This window comes from Heloderma suspectum, chromosome 17, assembly GCF_057233095.1.
Source record: "Heloderma suspectum isolate Gila_16-S chromosome 17, 16-S_ref, whole genome shotgun sequence".
In the NCBI taxonomy this organism is placed as follows: Eukaryota; Metazoa; Chordata; class Lepidosauria; order Squamata; family Helodermatidae; genus Heloderma; species Heloderma suspectum.
In genome coordinates, this window is record NC_139474.1 from 10,518,984 (window position 1) to 10,546,653 (window position 27,670).

A 27,670-nucleotide genomic window follows, 5' to 3' on the forward strand; every position below is an offset into this window, starting at 1 on the left:
TTGAGCTGGACCTGCCCCTCAGGAATAGGCTGCTGGACCTGCCTGTCACTGATTATCCCCCCCCTTATTGTGCCAGAACAGTAGACCATGCAGTGCCCCTCGGACGGTGAGACCAGCAGCTGCAGCAGCCCCTGCACCACAGCTTCCAGTCGTGGCGACACGGATCTGGAGGTGGAGGAGAAAACCTGCGCCGTGTGTGGAGACCGGGCCACTGGCTACCACTTCCATGTCATGACCTGCGAAGGCTGCAAGGGGTTCTTCCGGTATGCTCCCCCCCAAGCCCTTCTGCTCCAAGCTGCTCCTTGCCCCTCTTCCAGAGAGGGCCACCCAAACCATCAGAGGAAGCAACTTCCCTGCAAGGAAAAGTTAAACCCTGTTTGGGCCTTTTTAAAACAGGGGTGTTGAAACTCTTTCAGCCATGGACAACCCAGCATTCACAACCCAACAACAAGTCATGGGTTCTTTTCCTGGTTCGTTTGTGGTTAACAACCCATAGTGAAACCTTAGTGCAGGGTTCCCACATAACGACAACCCACGATTCAGCAACAATGCACGATGATTCAGCAACCCATGATTCAACAACAGACCATACTCTGGGTTGTCCTTCCATGCGAACCAGGCCAATATATAGTTGTGAGCGATCTCTATTGTAACGCAAAATATTTGTGGGGCGGCCTGGTCTTGAATAGGCAATTAGACCCATTAGCTTTACCAAAGGCCTGCTCCTGGTGGAGGTGGAAACTTCTAGAAATGGCTTGTTGATATGGAACTACACAGCTGCCTGGATGTTTGGACTCTCCTTGGGGGTGTGGCTACGGGGACTGTCATTATTAGCTTCCAAAATGACCACTACCCCGCCAGATACTTAGCAATCCAATCACTCAAATAACATTTTCCAAAGCCTTGTCTACCATGGCAAAGAAGAAAGGGGGAAAGACACTGGGGCAGAGACAGAAGCAAACCTTTAGGCACAGGAGATATTGTTTAGTAGTCCCAATCCATTTCCATTGAAATCTTCCTCAGGGGCACTGTCAACTGCTACATGTCTGCACTCCATCTTCTCCAGATGCTCTTTTCCTCACGGAGCAGGAGCGCCTTGGGGTGGAAGTATGGACGGCGTCATTTCTAGCTGTTTGTGGGGAGATATTTTGCATGCTGCCTCTGGAGAAAACACACATGCACACATCCCTGCAAGTAGAAAATCAGTGGGCAGACTGGGATAGAATCATCATCCCTGATATGCTAGCTTTGTATTTTTAATTTGCAAGGAGTATTATTGGGGGATCATTATTATCATTATTATCATCATTTTACATTTATTTATTTATGTATTTATTTATCACATTAATATACTGCCTTGTTTGCTAAAAAAACAACAAGAACCCTTCAAGTTGGTGAACAACAATTTAAAAAAAAAACTTAACACACTAAAAAGGACATTAAAAACCATAAAATATTAAGAACAACCATTTCTACCCGTACCATTTTATCTATCTATCTATCTATCTATCTATCTATCTATCTATCTGTTTGTTTGTTTGATACATTTATATCCCACCTTTTCCTCCAAAAAAGAGGAAAGGCAGCATGCATGTTCCTCTTCTCCCTCTCCATTTTACCCTCACAACAACTCTGTGAGGTAGGTTAGGGCAAGAGTCAGTGACGTGCCCCAGACAGTGGAGTCTCATGGCTCTGATGTCAGGGGGGTGGCAAATCCACTCCAGGTTTCAGGCAGAACCAGTCAAAACTCTAAAGGTTCTGAAGCACCATAGATAGCTCCTTTAGAGTTCTGACAGAAACCCAGAGCGGATTCACCGCCCCACTGACATTGGAGCCACCAGGCTCCACTGGCTCAAAGTCTCCCAGTGAGCTGTAAGGCCCAGAGGGGACTAGAACCCGGGTCTCCCAAGTCCAGCACTCTAACCACTACACCACTGGCTCTTCAGCTGATAAAGCGTCCCAGAAGGGCCTACAAAAATCAATAATAAGGCAGCCCCTGCCCTCAGGCTTGCGACTGAAATGGCACAGACACAAGGGGAAAATGGGCTGGGAGGAAGGAGGGAAAAGGCCCTGGAGCTGCAAAGTGCTTAGAGCGTTCTTTCTGAAACAAGCTCCCTGCAGCTGCGTCTCCTCTGGCCACGTTGGTCTCCCCCTTGCCATGATGCTCTTCCTGGAAGGCAGAGGTTGCGCCATCCCCCTGGCAGAGGGGGGTGGCCACAGTGTGTGTCCCCCAGCTGCTCTTGCTCTTTCTCCTCCTCATTCCTCCACTTGTTTGCTTGGCAGGTGGAGAGCAGGGCGCAAGGAGGCCGTGGCATCTCTGCTCCTCCTTGCCAGAGTGAGAGGCAAACAAGCAGGTTGCAATGCTGAAGAGGAGGAGCAATTCCAGGGGCTTCTTGTCCATGGGCCCCTGCTGGGGTGTGGGCCCTTAGCAGGTGCCCAACCATGCCGGCCCTTGGCACCGGCCTTGTTCCTGCAGCCCCAGGGAAGCTGACCGTGTTCGTTCTGGCAGGGAGGAGGGAAACAAATGCCTGGCCTCTGCTCTTTCTCTGGGCGGATGGGGCCAGGTTGGTCTGCCCTTGCCATGCTGTTCGTCCTGGGAGGCTGGGGAAGCCACTAGCAAAAATTCGCAGGGGAAAGAAAATTTGTCAAGAACCACAGAAAGGGTTAAAAAGCAGCTGTAAAAACCAAAACCAAACAACCAAACAACAAAAGACAGCGGCCCCGGGGTATTGTTCCCGACACAGTCCAAAAGAAGGAGTCTCCCACGAGTGAGTCAGATGTGAGATCGTCCTAAGTAGCCGTTTGGAAGTTTTAGACGAAGCAGCTTCTTTTGGGCCGGGTGCTGCTTTTAAAAAACTTCTCGTACGGTTGTGTTTTTTTAATGGTTGTTTTTAATCTAAAAAATAAAAGGCCCGTGGAGCAACTTACAGTCACTCAGAGCTTTTCTACACGAGGCTGTTCATCGGCTGTTCATTCACTGTATCTACTTTTGGTTTCGCCACAGAATTTAGATCCGAGCGCTACACAAGAGTGTTTCCTTTCCTGCTTTTCCACTGCATAACCTCTAGGTGGCACTGTGGTATACCGGAATAGCACAAATGCACAAGTGAAAAAGGAAAGGGTTTCTTTCGCTTTCACAATTAAATGCCACATTTCCCCTCCTCTCAAAAAAAACCCCTCTCTGAAAGTGCTGGTTAGGTGCAGAAGCAAAGGTGGAGGGTCACTTCGTCATCTAAAGAACTTGTAAACAAACATGAGTAGGGAATGACATGTGCATGATAAATGTCTTGAGTAGGAAAGACCATCCCTCAATAAAATAAGACCATCCCTTCCCGCGGGCTTACAGTCTAAAAATACATGACACATGAGGAAAGGGGAAGGGGAGGGAAAAGGGAAAAAATGTGGGGATTTTGCATGATTGGTGGAAAGGGCCGGCTTGAAGAGACAGGCGGCATATCTCAGAGGTTAGGCTCGAAGGGACGGTGGCGGGCTGCCTTCTTTAAAGCCATCTGAGTATGTGGCCACCCCACCTCTTCCAGCACTTGAGTGCTACACGTTAACAGCATTAACTGTGCTCATGGGCTGATCTCCGTTTCCTTCCTTGGTCTCGCAGGCGCACAGTCATCAAGGGTGTCCAGTTTACCTGCCCGTTCCCCCGCAGCTGCACCATCACCAAAGCCAAGCGGCGCCACTGCCAGGCCTGTCGCTACCAGAAGTGCCTGGCCGTGGGCATGAGGAAGGACAGTAAGTGTGCCCGGGTTCTTCTGGGCTTGCTTTTTGCCAGGCTTTCTGGGCCAGGATCTGGGGCTGGTCAGTGTTTGGACGGGGGACCGCTTTGGCACGTTGCCTTGATCTCCATCGTATAAAAAAGGCAGGATTTAAACAGCGGAGGCCAGTGGAGCTCTCCAAGGTGCTGGACCCTACCCCCCAAAATAGGTTCAGCACCTGGGATAGCTAGTTTAGAATTCTGGCTGGTTCTGAATGAAACCCAGGTCTCCACAGCCCCACTGAAATCAGAGCTGCCAGCCTCCACTGGACTTAAATGAATCTGATAAATACATAAGTCGCCATGAGATGGGAAGTTGTTGCTTTCTGCAAGTGGGAGCTGCAACAAAACATTGCAGCGTGGAGTGTTCCTGTTAGGGTTCCAGCCAGCCACACCCTCTTCCAGGGTGCTCCATTCCATTCCTGCTCCTGGGTTTTCTGTTTCATTTCTCCAACTAGTCCTTGTTGGGCTGTTGATGGAGTTTCCGCCCCTACAGCCCTTTTAGGGTTTTTTTTTTAAAAAAACTATTGTTTGTACTTCTGCAAAACTCAGGGTTCTCCCAGTCCTGCTGATACCACCCTCTTGTGTGTGGGTGGCGGCTTTTTGGCTTCATAAAGATCCCTTCTTGGGGAAAAATGGCTCGAAACAGCCGAGCAGAGTGTGGTAAGGCAGAAACACCTTTTCCGGGTAACCATTCATTCATTCATGCATTCATTCATTACATTTCTATACCACCCAATAGCCAAAGCTTCCTGGGTGGTTTACAAAGATTAAATCCTTAAAAATACACTATGGATAGTATAAAAACCGTTTACATACAAAGGTATAAACAGACAGCACACAGAGAGACACACACATACCTAAAACAATTTTAAACAACAAGAAAAATCCAGGACCTGATTAAAACCTCATCATATGCTGCCAAATGCCTAAGAGAAGAGGAAGGTCTTAACTGTTACCTGTAGCTAAAAAGATAACAATGTTGGTGGCAGGCAGGCCTCGTCGGGGAGATAAAATTTGGAGGCCAGCACCAAGAAGGCCCTCTCCCTTGTTGCTGCCTTCCAAGCCTCCCTTGGAGGAGGCACCTGGAGGAGGGCCTTAGATGATTAACATAGTATACAGGTAGGTTCATGCTTCTGCTGTTGATTTAACACTATCTTGCCTTGTACCAAGCACAGCATGCTGCACAAGGTTCTTCTTTTATTCTCACAACAACCCTGTAACTTAGATGAAGTCTCTCGATATATATGTGTTTTAATTTAGGCAGCAATTCTATGCACCAGGGTGGTGACAGGTAGGGGTGGGGGCGGGGGTGGAGAATTGGGTAGGTTTGATTTTTTTTTTAAATGGCCTACAGAGCTCCAAATAGTTTGAATGTAGCTTGTTTTGAAGCTAAATTTGACCCTTTTGTTTAATTTATTTGTTTATTTAAAACGTTTCTAGACCGACCTTCAGGGGGACAAGAGGGAGAAGTTGCTCCTTGCTCCAGGCTTCCCAGACGCATTTGGCTGGCCACCCACTGTGGAAAACCAAATGTTAGGCTGGATAGCTCCAGGAAGGCAGTTTATATGTTCCTATGGCAGACAGATCTATCTACAGCTAGTGGATATGACAGCCAAATGGAGCCTCTGTGACTAGAGGCAATATACTGAAAACCACACCCTATGAGGAATAGTGGAAAGAACTAAGGGCACAACTCTATGCGTATTTAGACAGAAAAAAAGTTCTACAATTCCCAGCATGACCCAGCCAGAACCCCATGTTTACGGGTTCTTTTGATGACGTCGTGATGCACCAGTTTTGCTTCTGTTTTTTAAGAGCACTTTCCCATTTATTTATTTTTTTAGAGTGGAGAAAATGGGGTATTATTTCTGAAAGCAAAAGAGCTACTTGTGGTACTTGTATTATTCCACCATAGCACAGCACCACCTAGAGGTGATATAGCAGAAAAGCAGGAAAGGAAAAGGTCTTTGTGTAGAGCTCGGCTCTCAGTCCTGCAATGAAACTGAAAGTAGGTATAGTGATTAACAGCCTTGTGTAGAAAAGCTCTGACTTACTGGCAGGAAGAGCTTGAAGCTAAAAATAGGCTGGTGGTTTTAGAATCCTGGCCACACCCCCTTTTGCCTCTGGCCCCGCCCACCACTGGAATGTGGCCCCCGGGAGCTGCTCTGAAATGGGATTTGGCCGTCGGGCTGAGAGAGGTTCAACACCCCTGCTTTGTTGCATCCTGTTTTGTGGATTCTGCACTGAACTAGTCAGACTAGGCAACCTCTGAAGTCCCCTTGGAAGCCAGGTGCAGGGGAACAACCAGCAGGCCTTGCTTCTCGGCAGGCTGTGGTTGGCTGCTGTGGGGAAACATGAAGCTGGACTAGATGGCCCCGTGGTGTGATCCAGCACAGCTCTTCTTCTGTCCTTCTGGCTGGTTGATTTGTCCTGTATGGCTGAGTTTCACGCACGCGGGTGAACAGTGCAATAGGCGCAGCTTCAAGGGGCTTTGGGCCTCCTGCGCAGGGGGGGAAGCCTTCCGCTTGTTTTGCTTCTGCAAAGCCATCCTTGGTAATGCGGGAGGCAGTGGCCCACAGCTGCAGGGCGGTGTGTGTACAGGGGAGGGGGGAGGAGGAGGCAGCTGTCAGGAACGCCGCATCATCTCCCCAGGGAACCACGCACTGGAAAATCTGGATGGATGAGGCCGCCCTGCCTGGCTTTCCTCTGCATTGACAGGCCCAGAGGGTCCGATTTCATTAAAAGGAGGGGGGAAAGAAAAGAAAGAACACAGACAAAGAGAACACAAGAATAGATTCATCACCACTTCTGGTTGCAGAAGAAAACGCTCAAGTTTTCCCTCCCTCTGCCTCCGAAAGCAAACAAGGGCAGGCTGGCAACAGAGCCCAAATAGGTCTTTGAACACAGAATAATATGATGGGGACAAGTTAAATCTCTGGCCAAAGATTTATCCTGCTCCTCAGGGCAGCAGACACAGAGAAAGAGCAGTGAGCAAGAATGAAAAAGGGTGAAGTATTGCAGTTTTTTGCTGCAGTCCGCCTGCTATTAGCCCTGGGCACATTGCGTTTGTTTACCGAAAAAGAGAAACAGTCCAGATCTGAGCCACACGCACGCAAGCGGCTTTGACTTGCACCCGAGTTTCTCCTGAATGCTGCGAAGGAGCCGGCTTCTGTCGGCAGGATCTGTATGCCCGAGAGGGGAGAGGCGTGTTAACAAATCAGTCAGTCAAGTTCTCCCTACAGAATCTGAAAGGAGTTCAGCCGGGCACTGGCAAGGCAGAAGACAAGCAAGAGAAACAGAGAAAGCTGGTGTATTAAAGACACTACCGCCACGCAATGCCTTCCTTGCAGTCTTGCGCCATGCCTGCCACAGGGACCTGAGTATGACTGGGACCACGGGGACTAGAACCTTGTTTTCAGAGCCACTATTTAGCCCTGGGATATGCAGCGTCATAGCAAGAGAGCAGCATGGTGTAGTGGTTCGAGCAGCTTTGCTCCAGCCCGGCAGATGTTTTGGACTACAACTCCCCACAATCCTGAGCCTTGCCCATGCTGGCAGGGGCTGATGGGAGTTGGAGATCCAAAACATCTGGAAGGGATCAGGTGGAGGAAAGGCTGCGTGGAGGGCTAGAAGCAGAGAGACCCAGGTTCAAATCCTCCCCACCCACAAAGCTGGCAGTGGAAAACCATAGGCCATTCACCACCTCTCCGCCTAACCTAACCTATATCACAGGGTTGCTTTTGTTGTTGTTCAGTCATTCAGTCGTGTCCGACTCTTCGTGGCCCCATGGACCATAGCACGCCAGGCCTTCCTGTCCTGCGCACTCTCCCGGAGCGTGCTCAAGTTCATATTCATTGCATCGGTGATGCTATCTAGCCATCTCATCCTCTGCCGTCACCTTCTCCTTTTGCCTTCAGTCTTTCCCAGCATCAGGGTCTTTTCCAGAGAGTTTTCTCTTCGCATTAGGTGGCCAAAATATTGGAGCTTCAGCTTCATTATCTGTCCTTCCAATGAGCAGTCAGGGTTGATTTCCTTTAGGATGGACTGATTTGACCTCCTTGCAGTCCAGGGGACTCGTAAGAGTCTTCTCCAGCACCACAGTTCGAAAGCATCAATTCTTCGGCGCTCAGCCTTCCTTATAGTCCAGCTCTCACAGCCATACATTACTACTGGGAAAACCATAGCTTTGATTAGACGGACCTTTGTCGGCAAGGTGATGTCTCTGCTTCTTACTATGCTATCTAGGTTTGCCATAGCTTTCCTCCCAAGGAGCAAGCATCTTTTAATTTCATGGCTACAGTCACCAACTGCGGTGATCTTGGAGCCCAAAAAAGTAAAATCTGTCACTGCTTCCATTTCTTCCCCTTCTATATGCCAGGAAGTGATGGGGCCAGATGCCATGATCTTAGTTTTTTTAATGTTGAGTTTCAAACCAGCTTTTGCACTCTCCTCTTTCACCCTCAACAAGAGGCTCTTTAGATCCTCTTCGCTTTCTGCCATTAGGGTGGTATTGTCTGCATATCGGAGGTTGCTGATAATTCTCCCGGCAATCTTAATTCCGACCTGTGATTCATCCAACCCGGCGTTTCTCATGATGTACTCTGCATATAAGTTAAATAAGCAGGGTGACAATATGCAGCCTTGTCGTACTCCTTTCCCAATTTTGAACCAATTGGTTGTTCCATGTCTGGTTCTTACTGTTGCTTCTTGACCATCGTACAGGTTTCTCAGGATACAGGTAAGGTGGTCTGGTACTCCCATCACTTTAAGAATTTGCCACAGTTTGTTGTGATCCACACAATCAAAGGCTTTAGCATAGTCAATGAAGCAGAAATAGACGTTTTTCTGGAATTCTCTTGCTTTCTCCATGATCCAGCGAACATTGGCGATTTGATCTCTAGTTCCTCTGCCTCTTCAAAACCCAGCTTGTACTTCCAGTAGTTCTCAGTTTGCATACTGCTGAAGCCTAGCTTGTAGGATTTTGAGCATAACCTTGCTGGCATGTGAAATGAGCGCAATTGTATGGTAGTGTGAACACTCTTTGGCATTGCCCTTCTTTGGAATTGGAATGTAAACTGACCTTTTCCAGTCTTGCGGCCACTGTTGAGTGTTCCAAATTTGTTGGCATACTGAGTGCAGCACTTTAACAGCATCATCTTTTAGGATTTTAAATAGCTCAGCTGGAATACTGTCATCTCCGCTAGCTTTGTTGTTAGTAATGCTTCCTAAGGCCCACTTGACTTCACTCTCTAGGATGTCGGGCTCAAATTCAGTGACCGCACTACCATGGCTAGCAGGGACATTCAGATCTTTCCTGTATAGTTCTTCTGTATATTCTTTCCACCTCTTCTTAATCTCATCTGCTTCTGTTAGGTCCCTGCCTTCTTTGTCCTTTATCATGCCCATCTTTGCACAAAAAGTTCCCTTGAGATCTCCGATTTTCTTGAAGAGATCTCTAGTCTTTCCCATTCTGTTGTTTTCCTCGATTTCTTTGCATTGTTCATTTAAGAAGGCCTTCTTGTCTCTCCTTGCTATTCTCTGGAACTCTGCATTCAGTTGGATATATCTTCCCCTTTCCACCTTGCTCACTTCCCTTCTTTCCTCAGCTACTTGTAAAGCCTCCTTAGACAGCCACTTGGCTTTCTTGCATTTCTTTTTCTTTGGGAGGGATTGAGTTGCTGCCTCCTGAACAATGTTACGGACCTCTGTCCATAGTTCCTCAGGCACTCTGTCTATCAGGTCTAATCCCTGAAATCTATTCCTCACCTCCACTTTATATTGATAAGGGATATGATTTAGGTCATACCTGAATGGTTTAGTGGTTTTCCCTACATTCTTCAATTTAAGCCGAAATTTTGCAACAAGAAGCTCATGATCTGAGCCACAGTCAGCTCCAGGTCTCGTTTTTACTGACTGTATAGAGCTTCTCCATCTTTGGCTGCAAAGGACATAATCAATCTGATTTCAATATTGACCATCTGGTGATGTCCATGTGTAGAGTCGTCTCTTGTGCTGTTGGAAAAGAGTGTTTGCTATGATCAGCGTGTTCTCTTGGCAAAACTCTATTAGCTTTTGTCCTGCTTCATTTTGTACACCAAGGCCATGCCTGCCTGTTATCCCGGTGATTTCTTGACTTCCTACTTTAGCATTCCAATCCCCTATGATGAAGAGGACATCTTTTTTTGGTGTTAGTTCTAGAAGGTGTTGTAGGTCTTCACAGAACCGATCAACCTCAGCTTCTTCGGCCTCAGTGGTTGGGGCATAGACTTGAATTACCGTGATGTTGAATGGTTTGCCTTGGATTCGTACTGAGATCATTCTATCGTTTTTGAGATTGTATCCCAGTACTGCTTTTCCCACCCTTTTGTTGACTATGAGTGCTACTCCATTTCTTCTAAGGGATTCTTGCCCACAGTAGTAGATATGATGGTCACCTGAATTAAATTCACCCATGCCTGTCCATTTTAGTTCGCTGATTCCCAAGATGTCGATGTTCAATCTTGCCATCTCATGTTTGACCACCTCCAACTTACCTTGATTCATTGATCTGACATTCCAGGTTCCTAAACAATATTGTTCTTTACAGCATCGGATTTTCTTTTCACCACCAGACACATCCACAGCTGAGTGTCCTTTCGGCTTTGGCCCAGCCGCTTCACTCTTTCTGGCGCTACTTGGAAATACCCTCTGCTCTTCCCCAGTAGTATATTGGACACCTTCCGACCTGAGGGGCTCATCTTCCGGCGTCATCTCTTTTAGCCTTGTGATACGTTCCATGGGGTTTTCTTGGCAAGAATACTGGAGTGGGTTGCCATTTCCTTCTCCAGTGGACCATATTTTGTCAGAACTCTCTGCCATAACCTGTCCATCTTGGGTGGCCCTGCACGGCATAGCTTATGGCTTCACTGAGTTACGCAAGCCCCTTCGCCACAACAAGGCAGTGATCCATGAAGGGGAGGGTTGCTTTAGAGAACAATAAAATGGGGGTAGGCGTGTGGGGGGAGGACCAAGTACAGTGACGCAAGCAACTTGGAGGAAAGGCAGGAGGAAAATACAGGGTTGCATCCTGATTAGGATGAACTCAGGCCCCACTGAAATCAATGGGACTAGTTAGTCCTGACTTAAGTCCCATTGATTTCAATGAGGACTAGGTTCAACTAACTTAGTCTGGAAGCAGCCCATAATGAATCATTAAAGGCCAACCGACTCGGCCGAATCCAAATTTTGGAGCCTGGTTTGGCGAGTCCAACCCCTCGGCCATCCATTGCACATGGGGCCCGTCTGAAATCTGGTGCGATGCTCAGAGGGGCACAGCAGGCGTGGATCGTGGCCCGTGGGGCGCTTGCCTTCTCATGGGCCATCTGGAGTTTGGGTTTGGCTCAGTGGCACGCCAGGCGCACGGGCCTCTTCCCTGAGCTGAACCCAAACCCCAGGTGGCCTCTCCTCCTTCCCGCCCTAGTGATCATGTCAGAGGAGGCTCTGCGGGAGCGCCGGGCGCTGCGGCAGCAAAAGCTCCAGCGAGAGCAGAGTCCCAGGGTGGAGCCGCCCGAGGAGAGCGGCCTCACCGCCGAGCAGGAGCAGCTGATCGGCATCCTCACCGAAGCGCACCAGAGGAACTTCGACTCCAGCTTCTCCCAGTTCATCCACTACCAGGTGAGCTGCAGAGGGGCGTATTTCATTCGCTTCTGCTCATCCCACCCTTGTTTCAGAGATGGCAATCAAGGTCAGGGTAGGCCTGGTCGGGCCCCGGACGAGGGCCCCACGCACGCTGGGGCCCACTGACAAGAGCCCCCTGGAGTCGTCTACCACCATGACTTTCCCCACCTCCCCGCAGGGCTCTCATGCAGAGCGGGCGTCAAGAGTTGGCATGGTCAGGCACCTGCCAAGGGCCCGCACCCCAGGAGGGGCCTGGTGACAAAACCCTCCTGGAGTTGCTCCTCCTCCTTTTCCCCCTTGCAACCGGCTTGCTCCCCTGCCTCTCGCTCTGGCCCAGACAGCGGAGGGCGGGAGAAAGAGGAGCAGGCGATGCCGCGGCCTGCTTGCTCCCTGGCTCTCTGAGGGTAGCAGTGATGAGAAAGGCGGAAGGGACCCGTTGAGGGTGTCTTGCCCAGCAGCCCTCAGAACCCTGGAGGCGGCCCTGATCAAGGTGTGCACAAGTGGTCTCCCATCCAGACCCTGTCCAGGGCCAGCCCGGCTTGGCTTCAGCAAGGGGGCTGCATCATGCACCTTCAGACCACACCTTGCGTTACAGCAGAGGGCCATATAAATGCATCCCTCCTTTCAAAGAACAGCCAGACTGCTGCGAATGCATGTAATGTGTCTTTTTATTTCTTTGTTCGTCGCCTACTAGCAGCTGGCTAGAAATGGACGAATCGGCCTGTTTCCCTTTCTCCCACTTCCCTTTAAAAATAAAATAAAATTGCAAGGTCTTTCCATCCCATATAGGAGGAAATGTGCACATTTTGGTGAATTCTTGTTGAAAACTAACGAAAATTCTCACCTACCTGCAGTGGTACAGAAATGAAAAAATAAAAATAAACAATTCATTTATTGGTTTATTTTTATTTAAAATATTTCTTGGCCACCTTTCAGGGCAGAAGCCCTCCCAAGGCAGCTTACAACTATAAAATGCATTAAAAATTAAGTCATGTGAGGGCCTGAGGCAGAAAAACCCAATGGAAACAATTTCACCTCCCACTTGGACTACTAACCAATTTGCAGCACAACCGAAGAAGCTTCTTGTGACATCTTAAATTGGGCGGGGGGCATAAGTTCAGGCCCTGGGGCAGACCTGACTCACCTGGGCCTCCATTCAGCCTTCCAGGGTTCCCCAGATGGCCCCACCTTTCTCTGGCCCCATCCAGAAATGGAATTTGGCCCATGGGTTAGTTCTGCATCCCTGCCTTATGTTAAAGACTGACACATTTATTATGGCATAAGCTTTCGTGGATTAGAGTCCACATCATCATGACATGCCAGCCTTCCTGCCTTATCCACAGATGTTTTTGTTTCAAATTGGTTTTACTGCAGAACAAAAAGAGGGGGAGAGAGAGAGAGAGAGAGAGAGAGAGGACAGAAGTGGCTCTTTGCTGAACTAACTTCTGTAGGTGAATTTTATTCACCACAGAGGGCCAGGCGAACGGCAATTAGGTGGCTTTTAAAATGTCCACGCGTTCCTCATGAGGACTAGACACTTAGCCAAGGGGGGGGGGGAAGGCTGTTGAGCTTGTCCCAGGCTTGGCACAAAGAAACAGGGGCTTGTGTTGATTGTGAGCCCCTCTGACGCAGCCTCTGTCTCCAGCCTCCAGTGCGCCTGTCTATCCACAGTCCCAGACCTTGGAGTCCTCCGCATGGCACCTTTCCTCCGCTGTGCCCCCTCAGCCTTCAAGACCCTGTGGATAGCTACCCGGAAGAGGTCCTGCCTGATGTTTTCTCCCTGTTGCCGCTCTTTGCGGACCTCAGCACCTTCATGATTCAGCAAGTAATCCAGTTCGCCAAGGCCATCCCGTCTTTCAGGTGGGTGGCCGTGCCTCTTTGTTTGATCACCCTGGACAGATGTCTAGGTCCTCTCTGCCCTCTGTTACTCACCCTCTACTACAGACATGGGTAACCTTAGGCCCAGGGGCCAAATCCAGCCATGTCCTTTCCCCCCAAATACTGATCGTTTGCTGGCTTCCTGGCTTTTCTGCAATTTCCCCCCTCCTTCTAAAAGGTTGAAATGCCCCTCCTGAGGCTTCGTTCCTGGCAGTGAGAGCTTGAAGCTAAAAGAGGCTGGTATTTTTTGTAGTTTGGGCTCCACCCCCTTTTGCCTTCATCCCCACCCACCACTGGAATGTGGCCCCCGGGAGCTCCTCCAAAATTGAATTTGACCCTTGGGCTGAAAGGTTCAGCACCTCTGCTCTGTCATGTCTTCATTAGGCCCGCAGCCAGAAATGTTGTGGTAGGAGCTAGCAAGGGATTTACGGAGGGACAGACATTCTGAGTCAAGGGTCCCCAACGCAGCGCCCACAGAGCTCTCCCCTCCCACCCCCTTCAAAAACGTTTAAAAAAAACCTTGGAAAATATTAGGGCAGCCTCCTTTCTCTCCTGTTCTAGTCTCCCGCCTTGTTCTTTCTCTGCCCTCCCAGCCTCCAGCCCCACTGTTTCTCTCCCCGACCCCCCTCTCACTCACTTTTAGCCGGCTCCCCACGGCAGTCATGTGACTAGCCCCATCCTCCATGGGAGCCATTTTGTGGTGGCACCCACGGTAGTTTCTCAAATTCCCAAATGCGTGGGGACCCCGGTTCTGCGTTAATGCAAACTGGCCAATGCCCCCCCCCCCCGGCTAAATATAAGAGATACTTGTGCTTAACGTTATCTGAACCTATACGAAGCTGCCACACGCTGGCCACTCGTGCGTCTGGCTGGTGGTCTGTCTGCAGCTGTTCACTTGAAGCTGCGGCTTTTTTCTCTGGGGATTCATCTCCTCCAGCTACTCGGCAAAACTACGGAATTTGGTTCTTTGTTTTTTAAAAACCTAACACAGCATCTAAATTTATCCCATGCTTTGTTAACTGAAAGACTGCCTAGCTGATCTCTGTCTTTCCACCAGCCAAGGAACCATCTAGTTCACCCAAGATGGAGATAGTTTGGAATTAGCTGGATTTTATATTGGCAAAAAGGGAGGGTCTACAATGGTCTGCTTCCCAGTGGTCCTAGGAGGCACTGAAACCTGAAACCACCCCATCACCGTGCAGAGCCCAATCTGAATGTCTGCAAACTCTCTTCTCCCTCCATATCCTCTTAAGACTCTGACTATGCAACATCCAGTCAGCTCTCTTTCCTCCTCCTGTTTCCCCCGACCCGCAAACCAACCTGCTTTTTGTAACATCTTGCCTGATGAACAGATCTGGAAAAAAATGCTTGTGGGTCTTTGTGATCTCCGAGCTGGCCTGATAAAAGCATTCTGCTATATGGAAGCAGGGGACAGGTCTTTCTTTGCTGGCTCTACTGACCAGAGAGATTAAGTAGTCCACCAGTGCTATGGGATGATTGACAAGCACCTGAACCAATGGAGCTGCTCCATACAGACTCCGCCCTGGATTGGCTACTCCAGGGTGGGGAACATTGGAAGCAGCTCTCCAAGTCCCCTCCCCCCACTCCAGAACTTGTCAGGATTGAACATGGTGTTGGAAAGTCTGGTGTGACTCACAGCAGAGTTGCTTCATATATAGAGAGTGTGGCAACCCAGCATTTAGTATTGGAGGCAATAAACACAGGCTAGAGCCAGCTTAAAAGAAGTCCAAATCAATTGACGTTATTAGTACGTCAGAGAAGACTCTTTTATACACATTGTCAGAGAAGGCTCTTTAACAGTTTTTAACTATAAACACCCCCTAAAGCTGGATGCATGAGTTTAAGTGAGCTGAAGGCATGATATATGGTTACTTGCTTCCTTTCTGGAGAGACCACATGGCACTTGTGGCAGAGGAAGATGGAAGAAGGAAAAGGAAGGGGAGGGAGCAGGAAAAAGGAACTGATCAGACTACCGGACATTCTCTATCACCCCCTAGTGTCTGGAAGCATGCAGAGTTGTCCCTATTATCCAACATATGGGACCTCCTTCTGCATGCAACGTCTGTATTCTACCGCTGAGATACATATAGTCCTTCCTCAGTGCAATGCCTACTGTTCTCAAAGTTGTTGGTTTTTTAATCGTTATATATGTCCATCATTCTGTTTTCCAACTTTGGTGCTCCCTCTCCCCCCCATCTCTCTGTGGGGGGAGTTAACCCTTCCCTCCCCAGCTGCAATCCCCCTTGAAAAATTGTCGCTGAACGATGCCTGGGATCAAGGTGTGTAATTTTTCAAAAGCAGTTAACTGAATTTCTTTCCAGCCCCTTCCTTCCAAGGAGTGCAATGTGGCATAAGCAGATGCTAATCCATGTATCCTCGCACATAATAGGACTATTGAGATCAGCAGGCTGCAGTGCTTAGAGTGGCCACAAGAGGGCACCCCAACATGAGTGCTAAGGTCTTAAACTCGCTATTCAGAATAGCAGGCTGCAGTGGTCAAAGTTGGCCACAGGAGGGCGCCCCAGCATGAGCGGTGAGGCCTTAACGTGCCTATCGAGATCAGCAGGCTGCAGTACACAGAGGTGGCCACAGGAGGGCACCCCAGTATAAGTGCAGGACTATTGAGATAATAGCCCCTTCACGGATCACGGCCTTGTTGTGGCGAAGGGGCTTGCGTAACTCAGTGAAGCCATAAGCTATGCCGTGCAGGGCCACCCAAGACGGACAGGTCGTGGCGGAGAGTTCTGACAAAATGTGGTCCGCTGGAGAAGGAAATGGCAACCCACTCCAGTATTCTTGCCAAGAAAACCCCATGGAACGTATCACAAGGCTAAAAGATATGATGCTGGAAGATGAGCCCCTCAGGTCGGAAGGTGTCCAATATGCTACTGGGGAAGAGCAGAGGGTATTTCCAAGTAGCGCCAGAAAGAGTGAAGCGGCTGGGCCAAACCCAAAAGGACACTCAGCTGTGGATGTGTCTGGTGGTGAAAAGAAAGCCCGATGCTGTAAAGAACAATATTGTTTAGGAACCTGGAATGTCAGATCAATGAATCAAGGTAAGTTGGAGGTGGTCAAACATGAGGTGGCAAGATTGAACATCGACATCTTGGGAATCAGCGAACTAAAATGGACAGGCATGGGCGAATTTAATTCAGGTGACCATCATATCTACTATTGTGGGCAAGAATCCCTTAGAAGAAATGGAGTAGCACTCATAGTCAACAAAAGGGTGGGAAAAGCAGTACTGGGGTACAATCTTAAAAATGATAGAATGATCTCAGTACGAATCCAAGGCAAACCATTCAACATCACAGTAATTCAAGTCTATGCCCCAACCACTGAGGCCGAAGAAGCTTAGGTTGATCGGTTCTATGAAGACCTACAACACCTTCTAGAACTAACACCAAAAAAAGATGTCCTCTCCATCATAGGGGATTGGAATGCTAAAGTAGGAAGTCAAGAAATAACCGGAATAACAGGCAAGCATGGCCTTGGTGTACAAAATGAAGCAGGACAAAGGCTAATAGAGTTTTGCCAAGAGAACACGCTGATCATAGCAAACACTCTTTTCCAACAGCACAAGAGACGACTCTACCCATGGACATCACCAGATGGTCAATATTGAAATCAGATTGATTATGTCCTTTGCAGCCAAAGATGGAGAAGCTCTATACAGTCAGTAAAAACGAGACCTGGAGCTGACTGTGGCTCAGATCATGAGCTTCTTGTTGCAAAATTTCGGCTTAAATTGAAGAACGTAGGGAAAACCACTAAACCATTCAGGTATGACCTCAGTCATATCCCTTATGAATACACAGTGGAGGTGAGGAATAGAGTTAAGGGATTAGACCTGATAGACAGAGTGCCTGAGGAACTATGGACGGAGGTCCGTAACATTGTACAGGAGGCAGCAACGAAATTCATCCCAAAGAAAAAGAAATGCAAGAAAGCCAAGTGGCTGTCTGAGGAGGCTTTACAAGTAGCTGAGGAAAGAAGGGAAGCGAAAAGCAAGGGAGGAAGGGGAAGATATATCCTACTGAATGCAGAGTTACAGAGAATAGCAAGGAGAGACAAGAAGGCCTTCTGAAATGAACAATGCAAAGAAAGCGAGGAAAACAACAGAATGGGAAAGACTAGAGATCTCTTCAAGAAAATCGGAGATCTCAAGGGAACGTTTTGTGCAAAGACTGGCATGATAAAGGACAAAGAAGGCAGGGACCTAACAGAAGCAGATGAGATTAAGAAGAGGTGGCAAGAATACACAGAAGAACTATACAGGAAAGATCTGAATGTCCCTGATAGCCATGGTAGTGCGGTCACTGAATTTGAGCCGGACATCCTAGAGAGTGAAGTCAAGTGGGCCTTAGGAAGCGTTACTAACAACAAAGCTAGCGGAGATGACAGTATTCCAGCTGAGCTATTTAAACTCCTAAAAGATGATGTTGTTAAAGTGCTGCATTCAATATGCCAACACATTTGGAACACTCAACAATGGCCGCAAGACTGGAAAAGGTCAGTTTACATTCCAATTCCAAAGAAGGGCAACGCCAAAGAGTGTTCAAACTACCGCACAATTGCACTCATTTCACATGCCAGCAAGGTGATGCTCAAAATCCTACAAGCTAGGCTTCAGCAGTATGCGAACCGAGAACTACCGGAAGTACAAGCTGGGTTTCGAAGAGGCAGAGGAACTAGAGATCAAATCGCCAACATTTGCTGCATCATGGAGAAAGCAAGAGAATTCCAGAAAAACGTCTATTTCTGCTTCATTGACTACACTAAAGCCTTTGATTGTGTGGATCACAACAAACTGTGGCAAATTCTTAAAGTGATGGGACTACCAGGCCACCTTACCTGTCTCCTGAGAAACCTATATGAGGGTCAAGAAGCAACAGTAAGAACCAGACATGGAACAACCGATTGGTTCAAAATTGGGAAAGGAGCACGACAAGGCTGCATATTGTCACCCTGCTTATTTAACTTATATGCAGAGTACATCATGAGAAATGCCGGGTTGGATGAATCACAGGTCGGAATTAAGATTGCCGGGAGAATTATCAGCAACCTCCGATATGCAGACAATACCGCCCTAATGGCAGAAAGCGAAGAGGATCTCAAGAGCCTCTTGTTGAGGGTGGAAGAGGAGAGTGCAAAAGCTGGTTTGAAACTCAACATTAAAAAAACTAAGATCATGGCATCTGGCCCCATCACTTCCTGGCATGTAGAAGGGGAAGAAATGGAAGCAGTGACAGATTTTACTTTCTTGGGCTCCAAGATCACCGCAGACGGTGACTGTAGCCATGAAATTAAAAGACGCTTGCTCCCTGGGAGGAAAGCTATGGCCAACCTAGACAGCAGAGTCAGAAGCAGAGACATCACCTTGCCGACAAAGGTCCGTCTAATCAAAGCTATGGTTTTCCCAGTAGTAATGTATGGCTGTGAGAGCTGGACTATAAGGAAGGCTGAGCGCCGAAGAATTGATGCTTTCGAACTGTGGTGCTGGAGAAGACTCTTACGAGTCCCCTGGACTGCAAGGAGGTCCAATCAGTCCATCCTAAAGGAAGTCAACCCTGAGTGCTCATTGGAAGGACAGATACTGCAGCTGAAGCTCCAATATTTTGGCCACCTAATGCGAAGAGAAAACTCCCTGGAAAAGACCCTGATGCTGGGAAAGACCGAAGGCAAAAGGAGAAGGGGACGGCAGAGGATGAGATGGCTAGATAGCATCACCGATGCAGTGAATATGAACTTGAGCACGCTCCGGGAGAGAGCGCAGGACAGGAAGGCCTGGCGTGCTGTGGTCCATGGGGTCACGAAGAGTCGGACACGACTGAACGACTGAACAACAACATTGAGATAAACATACTGCAGTGCTCAGAGGTGGCCACAAGAGGGCACCCCAGGATGAGCGCTAAGGACTTAAATTCGCTATTCAGAATAGCAGGCTGCAGCGCTCAGAGGTGGCCACAGGAGGGCGCCCCAGTATAAGTGCAGGACTATTGAGATAAACATACTGCAGTGCTCAGAGGTGGCCACAGGAGGGCACCCCAGTATAAGTGCAGGACTATTGAGATAAACATACTGCAGTGCTCAGAGGTGGCCACAGGAGGGCACCCCAGTATAAGTGCAGGACTATTGAGATAAACATACTGCAGTGCTCCGAGGTGGCCACAGGAGGGCACCCCAGCATCAGTGGTGCGGCCTTAACGTGTCTCCAGACAGGACCCGGGACTGTTTCCTTTGCACGTGAGGGTGAGGGTTAAGCCTCAGGTTAGGGTTAGAGTAGGGGAGGCCCGGCTGTCCAGAGAGGAGCAGGGCCTCAGTACAGCCTAGCTTGGCCAGGCAGACTGAGTGGGCTAAAAGGCCAGCTTGCCAACTGTCTTTGAGCATAGCAGGGGGATGGAGGGATGTTTCTGTTGCACGCGAGGGTGAAGGTTAAGCCTTGGGTTGGGATCAGGGAGGCCAGGCTCTCCGAACAGGAACTGGTGCCTTTGTAAAGCCAACGATGCATAGGACTGTAGCCGAAGCTAGTTCTGTAGTTTTGAGTCTAATTTATTCTTTACTTGAGTTTGTTTGAAATAAATATTTATTTTCATTGCTTTAATTGGCTGCTTTCATCACTGGTAAGATATACTTAGTCAAATTAAGAACAGCTCCCCAATAATGGCGTGTTTGCTGGATTTTTATTTTTAAAAATATCAACAAATTAAAAGATGAAATCTGAACCCCCTTGTTATATTTCTGTAGTGTCCGAACTGGGGCTTGTGAGTTGTGTGTGCCTTGTAAGTAGTTCAAGAAAATGGGAAAAACAAGTAAAATAGGTTCAGCACCTTGGATACCTCCTTTAGAGTTCTGGCTGGTTCTGACTGAAACCCAGGATGGATTCACAGCCCCACCAAAATCGGAGCCACCAGCCTCCGCTGAGATCCGGGGCCCTGGGAAATAGACTCAGGTCCGTGGTCCCATGGCCCCCAGCCTAGCAATGCCCCTGCTGAGCAGCAATTGGGTAGAATACGAGCTGCAAATTTTGCCTTGGGCCTTCAACAAAAGGGGCAGGAGACCGGTTTGAGCTGGTGCCAATGCTTACCAATCTCTTTTTGCCCCATTCCCCCCCTCCCTGCAACTAGAAAATTGCCAATCGATGATCAGATCTCCCTTCTCAAGGGGGCCACCCTTGAGATCTGCCAGATCCAGTTCAACACCGTCTTCAACGAGGAGACCAAGGCCTGGGAGTGTGGCCAGCACTGCTATACCATCCAAGATGGAGCCCTGGGTAAGTCGCCGGAAGTCTAGAGTCCTCCAACTGCCACACTGAGTGGAAGCAGCAATTTTAGACACAGGACCATATGATCTTATGGGTCCTCCCATTAGACAGCTGTAACGATGTGCGGACAAGCAGACCTCGAGCTTGTCAAGTTCTTCAAATTCCACCTCAAAGTTTGTGCATGTTGGGAGTATCACAGCCTCATTGGCACGTTACAGGTAGGGGGCAGTGTTGCAGTTAGTTACTTCAAGGGTATTTGGGGTATAGCCAGCCTTAGGATCTCTATAGCCTACAGTGTGGTTTCCTGTGATTCCTTCCTTTTGCTCCTCCCTTTTCTAAAGAAGGGTGTGGTCTCCTTTTGTTATCTTAAGATAGCCTGTGTGCACACGGGACTGGTAAACACTCATTCTGTTTTGCCTTTTTGTATTTTCTCTGCTATTTGCCTTTCTAAGAGGAAGCATCACTACTAAATAATCCCATCAGTTCTGACTTGTGTCCATATCGGATTGTGACTCTTTCTTTCTGCACAAACATGCTTGCTTATTTTCCCAAATGTATGCATCAGTTGTGCACATCTTTGAAATGGACACATCAGTCTCCCATTGCTTAAGTGTACTTGTATGCATTTTTCAAAAGCATGTATGCTGTCCAATGCATTATTTGCATTCTGCAAATCATATTGCAAGCTTGGAGACGTACAGACTTTGACCACAGATTGAGTTTGAGTCCACATTCAGTTCAGGCAGTATGAACTGGGTACATCCTGATCAAAACCGAACTGAAACAAATGTATCATACATTCCGGGACTGCCACATGTATAACTTAAGTTGCGAAGTACATAAGTAGCAGTTCTCTCCTCTCCTCCCTGCCATTTCATGCTTCACAGCTGGTTCTACATTCCTGACGTGTTTGAGCAAAAAAGCCAAACCAAAGCAAAAACCCTATTTGCCAACCCTGATTCAAAGAAAAGACAAGACGAGACTTTGGGCCAGTGCAGTTATGCATTTTAAACTCGCATAAATCATAGCACTGTTGTGACTACAGGAATAAAATGGAGTTTGCTTTTGTTGTCCTGATGCTGAACACATTTACCTGGGAATATGCACCATTTCATTATCAAAAAGGATTATATGAGAGCCAGCGTGGTGTAGTGGCGAGAGTGTTGGACTGGGAGCTGGGAGATCCGGGTTCTAGTCCCCACTCGGCCATGGAAACTCACTGGGTGACTTTGGGCCTGTCACAGACTCTCAGCCCAACCCACCTCACAGGGTTGTTGTTGTGAGGATAAAATGGAGAGGAGGAGAATAATGTAAGCCGCCTTGGGTTCCTTGCAAGAAGAAAAAAGGCGGGGTATAAATGCAATCAATCAATCAATATATATATATATATATGCAAATATAATAAAATGATGGGTGTGGGGTGTGGGGTGTGGAGGCTCTTCGCAGCTCGTGCCTCCTCCCCGCAAAGGCCTGAGTCTTGCCCCCTTCCGAAACCAGCCTGCCACAACAGGTCAGTGGGTTATGTTGCGCGAATGCACCGTCGTGTGGTCGGAGGGGATTATTTACCATGGCAAAGGAATCCTGAAGGGACCCATTCTTTGCATTTGTCCCCCTCGAGAAAATCTTTCTGCTGCCCCACCCCAAGCACCACAGCACCCCCCACCTCTCATGCACACTGGCGCTCATCAGCCCGCTCTGTCTTCCAGCGGGATTCCAGCAGATCTACCTGGAGCCACTGCTGAAGTTCCACATCAGCTTGAAGAAGCTCCAGCTGCACGAGGCTGAATATGTCCTGCTACAAGCTTTGGTGCTGTTCTACCCAGGTTAGTCCCCCCCCCCCGGCCACTCCCCCCAACAGCCACAAATTGCAGCCCGCTCCCTAAATGCAAGAGATCCCCACCCACGGCAGCCCAGAGTCACACTGCACACAATATTGGTACATTGGCCTTGTTCTGATGTTGAGAAATCTGGCATCTCTGGAAGGGTGTTTCTGAGTGCATGGAGGGCCTGTTCTCCCCAGACAAAGGGTTGAACAGTTTTTCTAAGCACTGCTGAGCACGTGCCAAGCATCGCTCCCTTTGTGCAGTCTTTTTCTAAAAACAGCATCCACAAAAGCCATGGTTATTATGGCTTTTCAGGGTTGCTGTTTTTAATGTTTCACTAAGTTTTTTACTTGATCGTGCTTTTTATGTTCTGAAATTTTTGTAAACCACCTTGTTTGGTTTCAGAAAGGTGGTAGAGAAATGCAATAAATGATCAATCATAAATCATAATTTCACACGACGTGTGTTAACTGGCTTACTCCACGCCAGGTTGTTCTGTCCCTCTCTGAAACCTGAGTACCTCAGGCTAACCTTTCGTGCATCTGACGAAGTGGACTCTGGGTCATGAAAGCTTATCCCATAATAAATCTTCGGAATTTATTGAAGCCTTTGAGGCAGGGGTGCAGAACCCTTTTCAGCCTGAGGGCTGAATTCCATTTTGGAGAAGCTCAAGGTCTGCATTCAAGTGGTGGGTGGGGCCAAAGGCAAAGGGGCGGGACAAAAAGTACCAGAAATACCAGCACGTTTTAGCTGAAGCCTCTTGCTGCCAATAAGGAGGCCTTAGGAGGGACGTTTCAACCTCTTAGAAGGTGGGGAAACCTGCACAAAAGCCAGGAAACCACCAAAAGATTGGTGGGAAGGGGAAAGGGGTGTGGGCTTCTGGGGAACCCTGGAGGGCTGGATTGGGACCCCAGGTGGGCCCGATGCGTCCCCAGGGGAGGAACTGCAGCTCAGTGGCAGAGCCCCTGCTTTGCATGCAGAAGGTTCCAGGTTCGATCCCCAGCATCTCCAGACAGGGCTAGGAAAAGCTCCTGCTTGAAACTCTGGAGAGGCGCTGCTGCCTGTCAGTGCTGGCAGTACTAGGCTAGATGGTATACTCAGTATAAGGCAGCTTCCCATGTTCTGCACATCTGCTTTAAGGTGCTACCTGCCATTTCTAAAGTTTCTTAATGCACCCCCCCCCAAAGCGGCCTACCCCTGTTCTGCTGGCAAGGAAAGCCTCCCCCATTGCTGCAAGGCGTTCCATCACAAGCACTCCCAAGCTCTGGGGCCCCCCTGCCTGCAGCAAGCAGGGCTCACCCGTGCCCCTCGGGGCAAGGGAGGGCGCCAGCATTTCCACCCCATCTCTCCTCTGCCTTGCCTCTCACTGCCCGAGCCTGACACTTTGCAGACCACATGAATGTGACACAGCGGGAGGAGATCGACCGGATCCAAGAGAAAATTGCCCTCACCCTCAAAAGCTACATCGACCAGCGACACCCTCTGCCTAAAGGCAGGTGAGCAGGGAAAGAGCTTTCGGGGGACTCTTTAGGGGCGGAAGGGAGATCAAGATCGGGGTGAGGGGCGTAGCGCAGTGGCAGAGCCCCTGCTTTGCATGCAGAAGGTTCCAGGTGCGACCCCCGGCATCTCCAGGTAGGGCTGGGAAAGATCCCCTGTCTGAAATCCTGGAGAACAACTGCCAGGCACAGCAGTTCTACATGAGGCTTTTATCCCACACCTTTACCGGGGCTTCTGCTTCCGGATTCTTTGCAGAATTAAAATTGGCTCCTTTACATGTGTGTTTCCCCTCCCCTGGGTGGGTTCTTTCCCTGTCTTTCTATACATTCCATTACACAACCACTAGGTGGTGCTGTAGTAGAGTGGAATTGCGCAATTACACAGGGCTTTATAATGCCATTCAGAAAAAATGCCACACTTTCCTCATTGGGAAAAAACTCACGATAATGGTCACCAAGCATGGGCGAGGCCCTGGAGGATGTCATGCAAAGGATCCACAAACTGCCATAAGTGAGCAATTACAAATGCACAATAAAAGCCTCATGTACAAACACGCCCAGTGTCAACAATACTGGGCTAGATAAGCCAATGGTCTGACTCTGTATACGGAGCTTCCTACATTCCTAGGAGATCTACTAGTAGATCTCAGAGTGATCTGAGGTAAATTGGTCAGGATTTGTCTCCCAATTGTTTAACAACAGCCACAACAAAGATGACCCCACCCTGCCCAAATTATACTGCTGGAATTAGAAAGCAGACTGGACCCGGAATGGATCTTTGCATGTGGAAAGACTGCAAGAGTTGATTCTGGTCCTCAAAAATGCCTGGACACAGAAATCTTTAATTCTAGGTGTGTGTCTTTTGCAGCTGGCTTTAGCTGGTAGATTTTGGGGTTCTAGTAAAAACAACAACAAAACATAACTAAGCACAACCCGCATGCCTGGGGTCTGCCTTCCCTTGCTCTACACGAAATTTGCAGCAGTATAGGTGAAGTGAGCCAGTGTGGCAGAATGGCTCTTCACTTTGGAGAATCGCTTTTAGGTGGGCGGCCAGATGACATCAGTGGGCATGGCCACACACCCCAATATCATTGTCCCACCCATTTTGCCTTTCTCCTCCCAGCACCTGCCAAGTTCCCTGCTACTTGCATCCCCATGAGTTATAACAGTGGGGGGGGTCCACCAGGGGGCCGAGAGGAATCCAACGAGGCTCCACAGACTAGATGGGAAACCGCCGCAGGCCAGAATAGGCTTGCGGGCTGGAGGTTCCCCCTCTCTGCCATGTTGGCTGGGGGATGCTGGGAGTTGTAGTCCAACTCATCTGGAGGGCACCAGGTTGGGGAAGGCTGATCTAGGGTATTTTAGGGTGGTTTTATACCTCTCTTGACTTTCCCCATAGAATCCTGGGTACTGGCCCGTTTAAGGCTGTTGTGTAAATGTGGCCCAACATGGCAGGAAATGGAAGGCTTTTAACCTGTACCTTTACCGAGGCTTCTGCTTCTGGAGTCTTTGCGGGACTAAGCTCAGCTCCTTTACACATGTTTTTCCCCCCTGGGGTTTATCTTTCTCTGCCTTTCTACACGTTCCATTAGACAACCACCAGATGGCACTGTGGTATTGCGGAATTGTGCAATTACACCAGAGTCTCATTCCGCCATTCCTAAGTAATGCCACACTTTTCCCGATCTAAAAAATGCCGAGGAAATGGCTGCAAAGTGTGGGAGAGGCCGAGAAGGATGACGACGTCGTGTAAAGGATCTGCAAACTACCATGAGCGAGCAATCATGAGCACACATTAAAAGCCTCAGGAAGAAAGGCTCAGACTCTGTGGGCATCATAGCTGCAAGAGCAGGAAAAAAGATATCTCTCCCCATATAAGCCTCCCCACATGCTGCGGACTAGGCGGTAGGCGCTGTTGTGTTTGCAGCAAGCAAGAGCAGAGCCAGCTGAAATGAGAGCTTTTAGACGGGCCATGCCAAAGCTCTGGTATCTCCTGCTGGCAGAGGAGAGGGCTGCGACCTCTCTGCTTTCTTTGTGTCAGGGCTGCAAGACTGTTAAGCAGAGGTGCAATTAGGTGGCTTTACATTCTGGTCTTCCAGGGCCCCCCACTTTAGATGGTAAGTGAAGTTGTATGCATTGCTTTATAATCCGGCCAGCCTGATGCGTTTGGGGGCTCTCCCACTCATTGGCTGAGTGGGGCATTGTCAGAAGGGGTAAAGAGAATGCAACTGTGAACCAAAGATATGGAAGACGGCTGAGAGGCAGGAACCGGCCTAAAAGCTGCTGCTGTGGCCCTTTCTCCAGGTTTCTCTACGCCAAACTTCTCTTGCTGCTGACGGAGCTGCAGACCCTCAAAGTCGAGAACACACGGCAGATCCTTCACATCCATGACACCCAGGATCTCACCTCCATGACGCCGCTGCTGTCAGAAATTATCAGCTGAAAGCTGGAGGCCGGGAGGGCATCGCGTTGCCTCGCAACTCCATCGCCTCCATGTCCCCGACATCTGCTCCGGACGACGGGATCTAGAACCTTCCCCCAGAATGAACAACCTCACCCTGAAATGCAGGAACTGGGGCTCTGGTGGAAAATCAGGCATGTTCACCTGTGCTCAGGGCCAGCACCGAGGGCAGGCCTGATCGGGCAGCGGCCGAGGGCCCGCCCCCCCAGCAGGGGCCCACTGGCAAGATCCCCCAGAGTTGCTCCCCACTGCAACCTGCTTGCTCACCTGCCTCTCGCGCTGGCCCAGACGACAGAGGTGGCGAGAGGGAGGAGCAGTGCATGCTGTGGCCCCCTCGCTCCCCGGCTCCCTGCCTTCCAAGCAAGCAAGCGGCAGCCCTGGCGGGAAACAGCAGCAACCAGTGGCCATGGCTGTGAGAAGGTGGACCCACTGAGGGAGGAGGCCTGCCGAGGATTTCTTGCCCAAGGGCCCTCCAAAACCTGGAGGCAGCACTGCCCTGTTGCTATCCGGAGCTGGGGTTGCTATCCGGAGCTGGGGTTGCTATCCGGAGCTGGGGTTGCTATCCGGAGCTGGGGTTCCCTTTGCCGAACTGCAGAGCTGTTACCCCCCATCTGCCCAGAACCCATTTTTGTGCCCCCCATCTAATCCTCTCCTTCCACACAGCTAATCCAACAGCAGCCCACCCCGTCCTCCCCACCCCCCCTGCAAAGCTGACCCCGGCTTAGCCAAGGGCCACCTGACCCTCCCCAGCAGCCCCCCCGTCTGACCCACTCAAGTCTTTCCGAGCGCCCCTGCTCGGCTCTCTAAACCCCTCTTTAGGCTTCGGAGAGCATGAAAAGCACAGCCCTGTTTGCCAAGCTTCCCCCCAGCCCGCTACACTCGCCCGTGTGAATTCTCGGGGGTCGTCTTTGCCTACCACTGGTTTCCTTCAGGAGGGAGGGTCACTCTGGGGAAAGTGATGGCATCTTCATGGAACATGGACTTGCTGACAAGTTGAGAAGGGTTGCCCAGGAACGCCTCGGGGGCCAAACTGGAATTACAGCAGGCATCGAAACCCAGCGGACTACAGAGCAAGGCAGGCTACATGCCGCCCCTCTTTTTTGTCAGCACTTAAGCGAGCCAGTTCCGTAGGGCCAAGGTGCACACGTCCCCATGCAGCTTCCAGAAACGCAGGATTCTTAGGTCCACCGGATTAGGCGACAGAACAGGTGACCGAGTTCTCTGCTTCACAAGAATTGCCCATTTGAAAGGAAGCAATTTATTTATTTTACCCCCAACATCTGTCTGCCACTTTTCCGCTCC

General features: G+C 49.4%; 1 protein-coding gene across 1 annotated transcript; it reads left to right on the top strand.

The window, feature by feature from the left end:
* The first annotated feature begins 87 nt into the window (after positions 1-87).
* On the top strand, positions 88-27,670 carry NR1I3 (nuclear receptor subfamily 1 group I member 3). The gene is made up of 8 exons (XM_084824052.1): positions 88-263; positions 3,614-3,744; positions 11,229-11,422; positions 13,071-13,285; positions 20,452-20,597; positions 22,295-22,411; positions 23,802-23,907; positions 26,212-27,670. Exons 1-8 carry the CDS (start codon positions 88-90, stop codon positions 26,348-26,350), a joined length of 1,224 nt encoding a protein of 407 aa, XP_084680178.1. The 3' UTR covers positions 26,351-27,670.

Coding starts and splice junctions, on each gene's coding strand:
- NR1I3 (XM_084824052.1), top strand. CDS start 88: ATGCAGTGCCCCTCGGACGGTGAGACCAGCAGCTGCAGCAGCCCCTGC. Junction 264..3,613: donor GGCTGCAAGGGGTTCTTCCG/GTATGCTCCCCC, acceptor TTGGTCTCGCAG/GCGCACAGTCATCAAGGGTG. Junction 11,423..13,070: donor CCCAGTTCATCCACTACCAG/GTGAGCTGCAGA, acceptor CTCTGTCTCCAG/CCTCCAGTGCGCCTGTCTAT.